The 14305-nt window shown below is 40.0% G+C and overlaps 2 protein-coding genes across 2 annotated transcripts; one reads left to right on the top strand and one right to left on the bottom strand.

Annotated features, from left to right (window-relative positions):
* Nucleotides 1-3682: 3682 nt before the first annotated feature.
* On the bottom strand, nt 3683-10878 carry LOC311116803 (uncharacterized protein). The gene is made up of 6 exons (XM_084157452.1): nt 10787-10878; nt 6954-7084; nt 6659-6781; nt 6517-6553; nt 6341-6406; nt 3683-5288 (listed from the first exon to the last, which is right to left on the bottom strand). Exons 1-6 carry the CDS (start codon nt 10824-10826, stop codon nt 5233-5235), a joined length of 453 nt encoding a protein of 150 aa, XP_084013578.1. The 5' UTR covers nt 10827-10878; the 3' UTR covers nt 3683-5232.
* Nucleotides 10879-10982: 104 nt separating this feature from the next.
* Nucleotides 10983-13985, top strand: LOC311116795 (CD83 antigen-like). The gene is made up of 5 exons (XM_084157451.1): nt 10983-11158; nt 11252-11388; nt 12050-12284; nt 12426-12526; nt 12689-13985. The coding sequence occupies exons 1-5, from the start codon at nt 11131-11133 to the stop codon at nt 12839-12841; spliced, it is 654 nt and encodes a 217-aa protein (XP_084013577.1). The 5' UTR covers nt 10983-11130; the 3' UTR covers nt 12842-13985.
* Nucleotides 13986-14305: the final 320 nt, after the last annotated feature.

Here is a 14305-nt window from a genome sequence, read left to right as displayed (position 1 = left end):
GCATCACAAAAACATATTTATATTGTAGGCTACTTTTTTGTTTTTTACAGATATGGATATGGCGGTGACCTGGGCGTCAAAGGTGGCTCTGGACCAAAAGGAGTGCCAGGTGCCCCTGTGCAAATCAGGAGCCAACCCCAGTCTGTCTGGAGGAAGTGTCTTCCCGTTATTTTACATTGACACATATCTAGCATGAACTTTTACTGACTGATTGATTACTTGCTTGGTTGATTGATTGCCTGCTTTTTTTTCCTCAGGGCCCTGGGCTGACAGATGAGCAGGTATTGCAGCTGTGTAAAGGAGTGGTGACAGCCCAGATATCCCAGTATGCAGCTTCCATCCAGGCCAAGTGTTCCCAAGGCTGCCCCATCAACAACCGCACACTCATTGGGCCGCCCGGAACCAGGGGACCAACTGGAGAATCAGGCAAACCTGTGAGTCACATAGCCCCGAAACCAACCCCTATCTACTAAGGAAGGCCTTTAGTCGAAACAATGATACATTCTGTTAACCTCTCTCTCTCTTAGGTTAAAGCAGGCAAAGCTGGAGTCAAAGGAGCCAGGGGCATCCAAGGGGACACAGGAGCGGATGGTCAGAAGGGGGCAGAGGGTGAAAGAGGTATGTACTCCAATTGACTTAGTTCAACCAAACTTCATTACTGGTAAACCAAACCTTGATCACTAAGGCTCATTTCAAGTGAAAATGAGTGGAGCTCCTTTGTAGTGGCATAGCTTCAGAGTTCACCCACAAGCTCTCTGTTTTACTCCACAGGTACAAAAGGTCCGAAAAGAAAGGGGGGTGAGCCTGGTAAAGGTCTGCCAGGACACGATGGGCATCAAGGCCTCAGAGGTAGGACACTGTTTACACTGGTGTGAAACTCTCAGGTCTACCTCAACATTGCTTGTCTTAGAATTGTTGGAAAGTATATGTAACTCACTTCCAGATTCACTTGAAAAGGGATTGTGTGGTTTTTATTCAACATTTATGTTAGCAGGAAGTCTTATTTTTCAAGAGAACTGTTAAGCCTAATTGCTTAATTTTTTTCCCTTCAGGTCTGCCAGGCCACCCAGCAGAGCCAAAGAAAGGTATGGCAAGTCCCAGAGGGCCCCGGGGTTTCACAGGCGCTTTGGGCCAGCCTGGCATGGCGGGCAACGCAGGAGTGCCCGGCTTCTGTGAGGCACGGGACTGCAGCATTCACGCGCCTGTGATGCGTAAGGAGCAGGGCCTAGTGAAGGGACCCCGCGATCTAAGCCCCAAGATCTAACCCCAAGAAGGAGCTTCAGAAAGGGGTGAAGGAATGGTCCACGATGAGGGGTCATATTGGACAGTCGCACCATTGCAACGTTGGGGTTAATTCCACTCACATCTTAGCCAAACCAGGAATTGAAGTTGACATTGAGTTTTGAACTGGGAAATGACCAATGTGTACAGCATTGATCTTTTGCACAGAGAGATGAACCCAACCTTGACTGCATTCCATCTGAGCCAAGCAAGGCTCCCAATGAACTCTAATGTTTAGGCATAATTGATAACTTTTTTGCTAGGCCAAAACAATACATTATTCATTTTTTTATGCAGAAACAAAAAAGAAAATTGTCTTCCGCCAAGGGGCTTGAAAAACTGGCTAAAAGAAATGGGCAGAAATTGAAACTTGCAGGAGTCTCTGGCTACCAGTCAGGTTTTGTTTTTGATATGATCAACAATGCTGTGGATCCATTGAAAATAAAGTTATGTAAATAATGTTGTAAAGTATCACAAGTACAGTGGGGAAAAAAATTATTTAGTCAGCCACCAATTGTGCAAGTTCTCCCACTTAAAAAGATGAGAGAGGCCTGTAATTTTCATCATGGGTACACGTCAACTATGACAGACAAATTGAGAAAAAAAATCCAGAAAATCACATTGTAGGATTTTTAATGGATTTATTTGCAAATTATGGTGGAAAATAAGTATTTGGTCACCTACAAACAAGCAAGATTTCTGGCTCTCACAGACCTGTAACTTCTTCTTTAAGAGGCTCCTCTGTCCTCCACTCGTTACCTGTATTAATGGCACCTGTTTGAACTTGTTATCAGTATAAAAGACACCTGTCCACAACCTCAAACAGTCACACTCCAAACTCCACAATGGCCAAGACCAAAGAGCTGTCAAAGGACACCAGAAACAAAATTGTAGACCTGCACCAGGCTGGGAAGACTGAATCTGCAATAGGTAAGCAGCTTGGTTTGAAGAAATCAACTGTGGGAGCAATTATTAGGAAATGGAAGACATACAAGACCACTGATAATCTCCCTCGATCTGGGGCTCCACGCAAGATCTCACCCCGTGGGGTCAAAATTATCACAAGAACGGTGAGCAAAAATCCCAGAACCACACGGGGGGACCTAGTGAATGACCTGCAGAGAGCTGGGACCAAAGTAACAAAGCCTACCATCAGTAACACACTACGCCGCCAGGGACTCAAATCCTGCAGTGCAAGACGTGTCCCCCTGCTTAAGCCAGTACATGTCCAGGCCCGTCTGAAGTTTGCTAGAGTGCATTTGGATGATCCAGAAGAGGATTGGGAGAATGTCATATGGTCAGATGAAACCAAAATATAACTTTTTTGGTAAATACTCAACTCGTCGTGTTTGGAGGACAAAGAATGCTGAGTTGCATCCAAAGAACACCATACCTACTGTGAAGCATGGGGGTGGAAACATCATGCTTTGGGGCTGTTTTTCTGCAAAGGGACCAGGACGACTGATCCGTGTAAAGGAAAAAATGAATGGGGCCATGTATCGTGAGATTTTGAGTGAAAACCTCCTTCCATCAGCAAGGGCATTGAAGATGAAACGTGGCTGGGTCTTTCAGCATGACAATGATCCCAAACACACCGCCCGGGCAATGAAGGAGTGGCTTCGTAAGAAGCATTTCAAGGGCCTGGAGTGGCCTAGCCAGTCTCCAGATCTCAACCCCATATAAAATCTTTGGAGGGAGTTGAAAGTCCGTGTTGCCCAGCGACAGCCCCAAAACATCACTGCTCTAGAGGAGATCTGCATGGAGGAATGGGCCAAAATACCAGCAACAGTGTGTGAAAACCTTGTGAAGACTTACAGAAAATGTTTGACCTGTGTCATTGCCAACAAAGGGTATACAACAAAGTATTGAGAAACTTTTGTTATTGACCAAATACTTATTTTCCACCATAATTTGCAAATAAATTCATTAAAAATCCTACAATGTGATTTTCTGGATTTTCTTTCCTCATTTTGTCTGTCATAGTTGACGTGTACCTATGATGAAAATTACAGGCCTCTCTCATCTTTTTAAGTGGGAGAACTTGCACAATTGGTGGCTGACTAAATACTTTTTTCCCCCACTGTACATGTACTGTGTGTTCTGAAATATCACTGTTTTAGATAAATGCTGTCTTACCTTTTCTTAAGATGAGTCCTCACTTTTTTAGTCGCCACAGTTTGAGTGTCTTTCTGAGAATGTGTGGTCTCTTTCAGTCATCTGATGTTATTCAGGTTAATCTAAATAACTTTTATTTTTTTTACCATTTACAGATGTTCACAGACAAGATAATATTGATCAATATAAAAAAAAATGTAAACACACTATTTCATATTAAAAAGAATACATTGAAATTTGTTATACAGTACATTGTATTTGGAATTTATAGTTCAATAATCTGGCAATGATTTGTAGGACAGCACAAAATGTCTGTCGATTAAATGAATTAACTATATTCATTGGATGGCGGTTTGGATTTTTAAATAAATGTATGTACATCATTAATTTTGCATAAATAATAACTTTCACATGAACAGGATGTTCAACTCCTATCACCTCTTAGCTGATATTTTCGTCATTGTCAATCTTTGAGAATCATCCCAACACGTTACAAGGCGGAAACATAGCCCTGTAAACTCAAGTATATCACACACGTGTTCTTAACATTTGTACTTTTGTGTACATGTGTTGGCAATCAGAACCCTGATAGAAAAACGTCACAATGTTTGGAGACACATTTTTTTAATGCATCACCACATCATAGGACAGATTAGAAAATGAGCAGAGCATGAACATGGGTGATTGTCTCTCATCAAAAGCATGCAAAACATTATGGCATATAACTATGCTACGAAAGTACACATACATAACATCAACGGACAAGAAAATAAACCATATTGAAACATTGTTTAATGCTGCTCGTGTTCAAAATGGCTCATCTTAATGTGTGTAAAGTTATGGTTGTCAGTTCATATAAGTGTTTGGTTGTATGACCTGGAGGGAGGTAAGACATATTATTAATATCATGTTTAAACCCTATTGTACAGTACATCCCTCTGAAATCTACCCGGTGAAATCAATCCACTTCATTGAGTCACTTGTCTCTAAGCTTATTGTCTGATCTAGGGGTGAGTAGGTGTAGCTATATTTGTACCAATACAAAATGGTCCAAGTCAAGGTGGATATTTTGTTTTTTAAAGGACACTACTTTAATATATATATTCTTAAAATCTTGCAAAATAAATTCCTTAATTTGATGGGTCATAAAAACACATACGATTTCACATTGGTCCCAAGGCATAGTGAAGTACTTCCATTTTGTGCCAACAAATTGTCCATCGGAGAGATGATTGGCTTGTAACGGACAAGTTCACAGCTTGTTTTTCTAGCTAATTGTCCATTCATACTTGGGTCATTTGTGCCTTTCAGAGTTAATAGGTAATAAATAGCTTAATAAATATATTTCATAAATAACACTGTCTACATGGCACAGCATGAGGCAGTGCAGTTTAAAGGTGGTCAGCAGCAGAAAACACATTTCCTGTTTAATTCCGTGTTCAGTCAAAAAACACTATGGCTTTCTTTCTTCCTCTCTTAGGTGAAACTACATAATGTAAACATCACCCATCCTACAGGTAAACTTGGTTTAGTTAGCAGAGTATTGAGACAAAAAAGGTAGAAAAGTGCATAGAAGACAGCAATGAGACTAAAACATGAATTAGAGTCTGGACACTAGTGGCGGAAGGCACATTCTTCTTTTAAAAAGCAATAAAGGTCCTGAGTAGATAGATGTCTATAATACTATTGGCTCAACTCTGATGTTAGTTTGTGTAGTGTGTCCCACCCACTACAAATGGCCAACTTTTCTTCATTGGCAGGATAAAGGATGTCATCTGGGTTCTTTGTGGACCAACAGTGTAGGACCAACAACGTGAGAGCCCCCTCAGACCACATCTACAGTACGAATGGTATGATCATACAGACTGAAAGCATCAGGAATGCCCCAAGTCCTAAAATATAAACAGAAGAAGACAGTTGTTAAATAACAAAAACTCTCATTGTAGTTAAAACATCAGGCATTTTCCTGTAGCATCACAACTTGTTTTGATAGTAATTGAGCTCTGATAATATGCAGTTATCTAGATTATAATACACTAAGGACTCTAAACTGCAGGAGGGTGTCCTCCTACAATTTTGGGCCAATTATCTTCACTATAAACTCAAAAGAAGAGCGTTGTCCTCCCACATGATATTGTCCACTTTATAATCCGCTGTGTTTTGTATTTTTGTTTATTATCCCGGTTTTTGTGTTTGGAACTACTTGAGTCCGGTCTCGAGGCCAGTTTGCTTCAGCAGTAAAATAATCCTGCAGCAACAGGAAATGTAAATTATTATGTGGATTATAATGAATGGACATTTTCTGTAGGTGTTGATACATTTTTCGTTAGGGTAAATGAAGTCTGGCATTTGAAAGTGGAAATTACAAACTTTAGAAGCCTTTTTAAAACTTTCATACATTACAAGTTTGCATTTCCTGCTGTGCAGGCAAATTCTCAGCAAAAAAAGTGATCAAACTAAGATCCTACATCTGTATTGAGTGTCTTGGTGTCGGATAATTTTTTACTCGGTCTTGATTCTGTCTCCTCGTAATTTCTTGCCGCACATAATAATGATGCGTTACAAAAACATATTTATATTGTAGGCTACTTTTTAGTTTTTTACAGATATGGATAACATTGTTTAGGCCTATCAAAACATGCGCCAGCGACACAAGCAGCAGCGAACGGGCATCTCGCTGACTTTAGTAACGGTCCAAAAAGCAAGTGCCAACGAAAACAGTAGCCTACAAAAAGTTGTTTTAAAAGCTCCGGCATTGAGAAGGTTGGTAGGCCAGGCTATTTGCTTTGCTTGAGGGTGGAATTTCATTGAATCTAAATATTAATTTCCAATGATTTCCTGCCCATAAGGTTGGGGTGACGCTAGTAATGTACTATATTTTGATAACAGTGCCACTTGTTTGTGCAATCAAAATGTAATCCATTATATAAAAAGCATACTTTACCATCATGAGAAAATGGATTGTTTCCTGTGTTAGCAGTTGTCCTAGAGACAGCTGGTCTGCTTATCACTAATGGAGTAAAATGAGTGACATGAGCAATATGATGATGACAACAATGCTTTATATGAATATCAATGGTATTTTATGTTATACACCAATAGCATCAGGAGCAACCATACCTGAGAAGTGCAGCTTGGTCTCTTCATATACCCCATTCTGTGAAAGAGAAAGAAAGGGGTCAATATTTATACATTTTTACTAGGTTGGCACTTGGCAGGCAGTAACAGAGGAGAGGAAGGTGAATTGTATGAGTTGACCTACCTTGGTGGTGCAACCAATAGTTAATGTGACATCGGGACATTCACTGAGGATGACTTTGCCAGAGAATACCTCCTTGCATGAAAAACTGCATTCACCTTTGCCATTTTCGTAGTAGGCAATGGGCTGCAGTAAGAAAATAATTTTTTACATGTCATGTCTCAATTGACATGGCTCCTGCCCCTCTGCATACCGTTGATGATACCATCAATGGTGATATGTAAAAAAAATAGTACTAATAAAAATTTCTGACTTCACATTGTATCTACTTGTCATGACCACATATATAATAGATTACCTTTTCGCCAGTGGTCCAGCTCTGATCACATTGGGGATTCACTGCTCCAAATGGTGCTTCAAGCGTGTTTGTACCCTCTTCACATGTGTAGGAAATTTGCTTCTCTACTACAGGGGCAGCGGCCACTGAGACTGAAAAGTGAATAAAGAAAAGGACATGAGTGGGATTGGGAATCCACCTAACACCAAGAAAGGATGATGTCAACCTAAATCCACTGTATAATGCAGCATACTAGGCAGAGTGTCAGCTTAACGGAGGTGGTCACTATAGTGTATTTGTATTTATTCCGGATCCCCATTAGCGGCTGCCAAGGCAACAGCTACTCTTCATGTGGTCCAATCACAATTACATACAATAAAACAATACATAACACAACACATTAATACACACTACTCTACCATAACATATCTACAATACAAAATCAATATTACAGCAAAAATTAAAATGTATGTGTGTGTAGAGTGCGTGTTAGCATGTGTTTGCCTGTGTGTGTGTGTGTGTCTCTTCACAGTCCGCGCTGTTCCATAAAGTGTAGTTGTATCTGTTTTTTAAATCAGATTCTACTGCTTGACTGAGTTACATGATGTGGAATAGAGTTCCATGTAGTTCCATGGCTCTCTGTGTACATCTAAGGGCCAGCCGTGCTAGTCTATTCTGGGCCAATTGTCAAGAAAGTGGAGCACTTGTGTTAGCTCCCCCAAGCTAAGCCATAAGTTCAGAGGGCTAACAGAGTCTTGTGAAAACAACCTAGGCTCAAATCCAGTTGATTACATCAGCACATAGGCCTATCCTTATTGAAATGACAGGTGGTCCTTGTAAACAACAGGGTGTGATTACTTTTCTGAAAGAATGCATCACATGGATAAAAGCTGACATATAGTTGATCCATTGTGCTTGTTTTGCTTAAACTGATATCAGTGCCTATATAGCTATTTTTTTCAAAATTGGGACACTCCATGATGACACCCACCCACTGGGCAAAAACTGGTTGAATTGAAGTTGTTTCCACATAAAAATATGAAATAAAGTGATGACGTTGAATCAACGAAAAAAAGTCACCGAACTTTTAACCTAATTTCAATGACATGGTGACATTTTTTGTTGATTTCAAGTTGAATTCACGTTAGTTGACAACTCAACCAAATGTAAATCAAAACTAGACGTTGAACAATGTGGGCACATTGCAATGCTTGACAAGACACTTGACATACCTGACATGACTGTTGACATGACTGTTGACATCTTGTTATTGGAAAAATTTAAATACAGAATAAGAATGAGAGTATTCTACATTATAAACGCGCACAGCACATTTAAGCCTGGGACATCAATGATTCAAAGTTGCCCTTAGTGGGAGTGACAATATAATTCTATGGGAGTGACCTTACTGAGTAAAGTAGTTGTCGTCATTTAATTTTAGCGAATCACAAACTGAAGGTTTGTCGGCACTGATGGTTTGATTAGATAGCAGGTTAGGAGAACTAACGTGGCAGGTTAAGATATTTAACGTAGCAGGTTAGGAGAATGAGGTTAAGGTTAGGAAAATAGTTGGGGCTAGGCATAGCTAAAATGCCTACAGTTGTCAACAACTGGTACTGGTAGCAACAACTGACAAACCATCAGTATCATTACACCGGGCAGGAACTTGTGGTGCGCACAATACATGTACGGGGAGGGTTAGGTGTTGTGGGAGATGATTGGTTGGTTGATTAAGCGTCGGATTCTTATGCGTCGGGAGTTTCTCGCAGTCTTTCTGTATTGGCTAATAAAGGCCAAGTTTGACATGTTGGTCCACCAGACTCTTCGCGTATTTGGGCGGAAGTGTCTGGGAATGAGATTAGCTACATTACCATGCAAACTGCATATCCTAAATTAGGTATGACTGGGCTGCTGTTGATATCCCCATTCAGCATGTGTGAACTATTTTTATGATGTATTTTTTAATGACATTTCCTACCGACACACGTGAGATGTAACCTAATCTGACACAGCCCAATTACTCGAAAGACCACACAGTCACACACTAACAAAAGAGGGTTCCTCAAGGGTTCTTTGGACTGGGTGATGGTTCTGTGTGGAAACATAATGACTCAAATAACCCTTTGAGCCCTTCAATGGTTCTTAGCAGTTCACGAAAAGTGTTTTTGCTCTTTTAGTGATAACAGAGATCTGTATATAATGACGAGATGCTCATGTCTCTGCCCTAACAATGGGAGTCGTTGTCCCAAAGGTGGGAAGGCAGGCGACTAGTTTAGGTCCGAAATAAGACCATAGAAACACATTGGGCTTATTTTTGATAGATTTTGGCGAGTGAAACCTCTCGCTTCACCTCTTCCTCTCAGGTGATAATTAAAACTAGGGGCGGCAGCTCATTCAAATATTTTGGTGTGTGGTTTGCTCAGATCGCTTTTTGTGCAACCGTGAGTGAAAGTGTCATTCCAGTTCATCTAATCTGTTGTGTTATGCTGTTAGGTGTTAAATATGACTAGTGAAGGTGTCTTGTGACAGACTCATATCTGGCCTTGCATCACTTGAGAACTGTGGTCTAAATCAGTGGTCCTCAAACCTCTCCTCAGGGTCCCTCAGCTGTTCTAGAGTTTGCACACCTGATATAAACCAATTAACACAACAATAAAACCTATGGAAATGTAACAATATAAAATGGCTAACCAGAAATTAAACCTGTATTGTTCTTCAAAAGGTTATATCTAGATTGAGAAAGGTTCTATAAAAAGGTCCACAAAGGTTCTACAAAGAACCATTAAAAAGAATTATATACAGCACCAAAAAGGGTTGTAATGATAGTGGAACCCCTTTTGGGGCTACTGTCACAGTTGTGACTATTAGCATATTTAATCTAACAAGTGATTTCATTGGCTAATTGACTTGTCATGTGATTATAGCTTAATGTATTTAAACCCCCCCCCATATGGTCTTAAGACATCTTTAAAATTACTTTTTGTTGTTTATTTTGTGTAACAAGCGCTTTGACATTATCTGTAATGAAAATCACTATAAAAGTTTAATAAATTATGTATTATTAAATATAAGAACCCCCTATTTGAGTTTTTTAAATTGTTCTTTATAGGACCTTCCAAAAAGGGTTCTATATAGCACCAAAAAGGAATCCGCTATCATAACAAGCCAAATAACCCTTATTTTGTAATATATAACCATTTGTTTTTAATGTGCACTCAACTCCACGTTTCGAAGACTCAGGGAATTCACGGGGATTCCTAGCTCATGGTTAGGGGATTCCCTAATCTCGTTTACCAGAAATGTGTGCCTTTGCGCAATCAGCGTGGTGATTCAAAGGCGATGGCGGATGGAACATGAATTTAACTTTCAGTAAGCAAAAGGCCTATGTAAATTTAGGCTTTTATATTTTTCCTTTTCGAATTTTAACGCCTTCTCATCTACGGAAAGAAACCCAAGTAACGCCAGACAGACAGACACATCGCACGTGTGAGCGTGCGTAAAATGCATTTGATGCCTAGCCAGAGACGGATGAGGAAACGAGACACCCCACTCGCTATTTTTTCTGGTTCAATTGAAGTCAATGAACTAAGTCGACCAGACACAGCTGCTATCGCATTGGTGTCTATGGGATAGCCACCCCGTTAAGCAGAAAGGAACTGACATTTTATTTTTCAATGGTAAACGGCCTGAATTAATTATCTTCATTTATCCACCATCTTTGGCCCAGCTACTAATAAACAGCGAAATAAAGTATTGAGTTAACATTCAGAAATAGCATCCAGTGACAACGGTAAGTTCCATTTTGCTTAATTTTAACGCTATGTATGAAAACATATGTATGAAAAACAGCCTACCCAAACACATCCAGAATAGGAGAATGCCCTGTATCGCCATGATATGCTCAACAAATGCAAATCCCGTGGAGAGTGTACGCGCACCTGAGATCACACCCAGAATATGTAATTCTATTGGATCACATTCACACCTCATACGGGACCCTGGCGGTCCTGTTTGAATTTATTACTGAAGCGGAAGTGCCCGTGTACACCCACTGTGACGAAGCACATTCTATGTTTTTAGTCATTTGCAGACGGCTCTCTACGGGAATACACATAGTTTCACGTCCATTTGAGCCTATTATATAAACTGATTAACTTCTGTTCTGGATCATCATCTTCATTGCTGTAGTTCTACGAATATGTTTTTTCAACTCGTCTGCATTCTAGGTATGTTGTCATTTCTATTTAACAATGAGTTTGATATCAGTCTAACTACGCAGGCTCACCTGAAATGATGATTTACCTTGTGTTTGTCTATAGCTGCCTGCTTGCAAGGTGGGCTTACACATGATAGGCCTACACGAGAGGTGAAGTCAGTTTGTGGAGAGGACTCAATTCTTAAATGTAAAGCAATATGTAAGCCTGGGGTCCAGTACCGGGCAGTGAAGTGGTACAAGGTAAGCTTTCTATTATTGTGATAGCACAAACTGTGTGTTTTGAAGTATGCAATATATGCATAAAATATACAGCACTGGTCCCAGACCAGCAACCTGGTCTCAGAGCATTTTGTATTATTCTGTACGTAAATCCGAGACACTTCATTTAGTGTGTTATGTTACGTTTGGTATGGTTACATAAGACAGATGGTTACTTAAGGGAAAAACTAAAGGACGGTGATTGGTCAGGGAGGATAGGCGGGCATATAACGCAAATATTTAGCAAACCAAAGGTTGCGAGTATGAATCTCATCAGGGACAACATTAGCATTTTAGCTAATTAGCAGCTTTTAAACTACTTAGCATGTTAGCTAACCCTTCCCCTAACCTTAACCCTTTTAGCTAACTCCTAGCCTAGCTAGCATTAGCTAGAATTCGTAGCAAATTTGTAATATTTTGAACGTTTAGCAAATTCGTAACATATAATAGGAATAGTAATTTGTAACATATCATACGAAATAGGTGATAGATATCCACAAATTAATACATACCATAAGAAATGTAACATATCATACTTACTGCTACGTCTTGGATTTACATACAGAATCATACGAAATGCTCTGAGACTAGGTTAAGACCAGCCGTTAGAGGCATAGAGTAACCTCCCACCCTCTTCTCCCAGCTCGGTGAGGAGCCCTCTAATAAGGTGTCTGGTCTATTGATGAAGAGGCTATCACCTAACAGCACCACCCAATGGTACGCCGGTCTGGAGCGTGAAGTGGAACTTTTGGCTGATGATTCTTTCGATATCTTCCTGCCCAATGTAACAGCTGTTGATAGCGGGAGGTATAAGTGTCTCCTGGCAGCACCTGTAGGAGAACAGAACCAGGAGGGGCAGGTTCACCTCAGAGTGACAGGTGAGTGTTCTACTCTCATTATGTGCTTGTTTTGGTACATAGACCTACTGTATGTGAGTGTTTTAAATTGGACCCAGAGAGAGTTCATCTTTTAAAATGTTTCCAGTGATGCTCAAGGATTTGTGGAAAACATTTTTGCAGGTTGCCTTGAGTCCACAGACCAATCAGAAGAAAGGGATACCATCCTAGTTCTTTCCATTGTGGGGCTTGTGGCAGCATTGCTGATATTCACCATCAGCTATGTGAGTTACAACACTGCCCGCTGTTCCTCTGACTTATTTTTTTGTATTAAAATAGATAAAAGAAACTAACATTTTATGGTGATGGTTTCCATGTATTGCATGTATTTCATTTTCTTTTAAATGTTTCAGTTATTTACTCAATAATGTTAATCTTTACCATAGGTCATCCTACGGAATATGTTATTGCAAAGGAGTAAGAAGTATCCACAAGAACCACTTCTAGATGCACACCTTGAGAAGAAGGATTTAATGTTGATCTACACTCTGGGGCCAAACTGGTCAGGACAGGCTTCCATAAAACATGTCTGTGTGTGAGAGCCTGTTCTGCTAGTTTGGGCTCATTGTATACTTGAATGTGAAGAGGAAATGCAGAGAAAGCTTTGAAGCTGAGCAAGGAGCCTAAGAGGAGCTTAAGAGTCATGTCTACTTTCCAGGAGAAGAGTTCACCTCTAGAGCAGGGAGGCAGACAACCCTCTGGCCGGGTCTGTAGAACTAAGATGTGTAGGCTTTTCAAAGAAATGAAACAGAAACAGAAGCCTACACCCTTTCACTCAGACAGCCAAACAGCAGTACAGCCAGGCTTGGGCAGCAGTTCTCCAGCAACGACTGCTTGTCTGCAGCATTCACACACCTGAGATGCTCAAGAAGCAGGGCCTAGTGAAGGGACCCCACGATCTAAGCCCCAAGATCTAACCTCGACAAGGAGCTTCAGGAAAGGGAGAAGGAATAATTCATGACAAGGGGTCATTCTGCAGGGTCGCTCCATGGCAATGTTGGGGTTAAACCCATTTACATTTCAGTCAACCCAGGAATTGAAGTTGACGTTGAGTTTGAACTGGAAAATGACCAATGTGTGCAGCATTGAATTTCATGCCTAATTAAATTCCTGTATTGACTGGTATTGAAATGGAATTGATCTGAGCACTGTTTCATGGGGCTCATTCGTGTTGGAAGGGTTTGGTCACGCTGGACTCTGCACAGAGAGATGAAACCAACGAAGACGGCATTCCATCTGAGACAAGCAAAGCTCCCAATGAACTCTAATGTTCAGGCATAATTGATAACTTTTTGTTATTTTGTGAGGCCAAAACAGTATTTTATTAATTTCTGTTTTTCTACATAGTATGCTGTTTGAAGTGCTAAATGGCTGGCAACAAATCTCTACCTATTTCACACGACACATTCTGTTATATTTTATACTACCTTGACATTAGTCATTTCCGTTACCTGTCAATGTTGTAATGTGCACATTTTAAAATGGTTGATCACAATTATCCTCAAGGATAACACAAAGTGTTAGCTGAAATATTATATTTTGGATAGCTGTTTGAATTGTTATACATAAATGCCCCTTTACTAATCTTTTAAGTGACAACATTTCTCTGAAGTCTCTGTCATCGACAATCACATTACCCCAAACACATTACAAGGTAATAACATCACAAAGCATAAAATGGAAGCCAGGTGGGTTACATGTGATCTAAACAACATTGAAAATGAAAATCCTTTACAAACATGAAATTCCATGTAGCTTAAAAAAATGAAATACTATAGAATAACTAAATATTTGTTTTTAATTGCATCACCATATCACAGGGCAGTTTGACATGAGGAGTGCATGGATATGGGTCATATACAATAACAGTGACCTTTTTTCATGCCAACTGTGTGATCATAGCACTTAACACATTATTGCACAATAATAATAAGCTTAACAGAATTAAAGAGTACAAATGCAAAGCAACAGACCTAAAAAAAAAAGAAAATTTGCTTATTCGC

This window comes from Coregonus lavaretus, assembly GCF_964263955.1.
Source record: "Coregonus lavaretus genome assembly, chromosome: 3".
Lineage (NCBI taxonomy): Eukaryota > Metazoa > Chordata > Actinopteri > Salmoniformes > Salmonidae > Coregonus > Coregonus lavaretus.
This window is presented reverse-complemented; position numbering and strand designations above follow the sequence as displayed.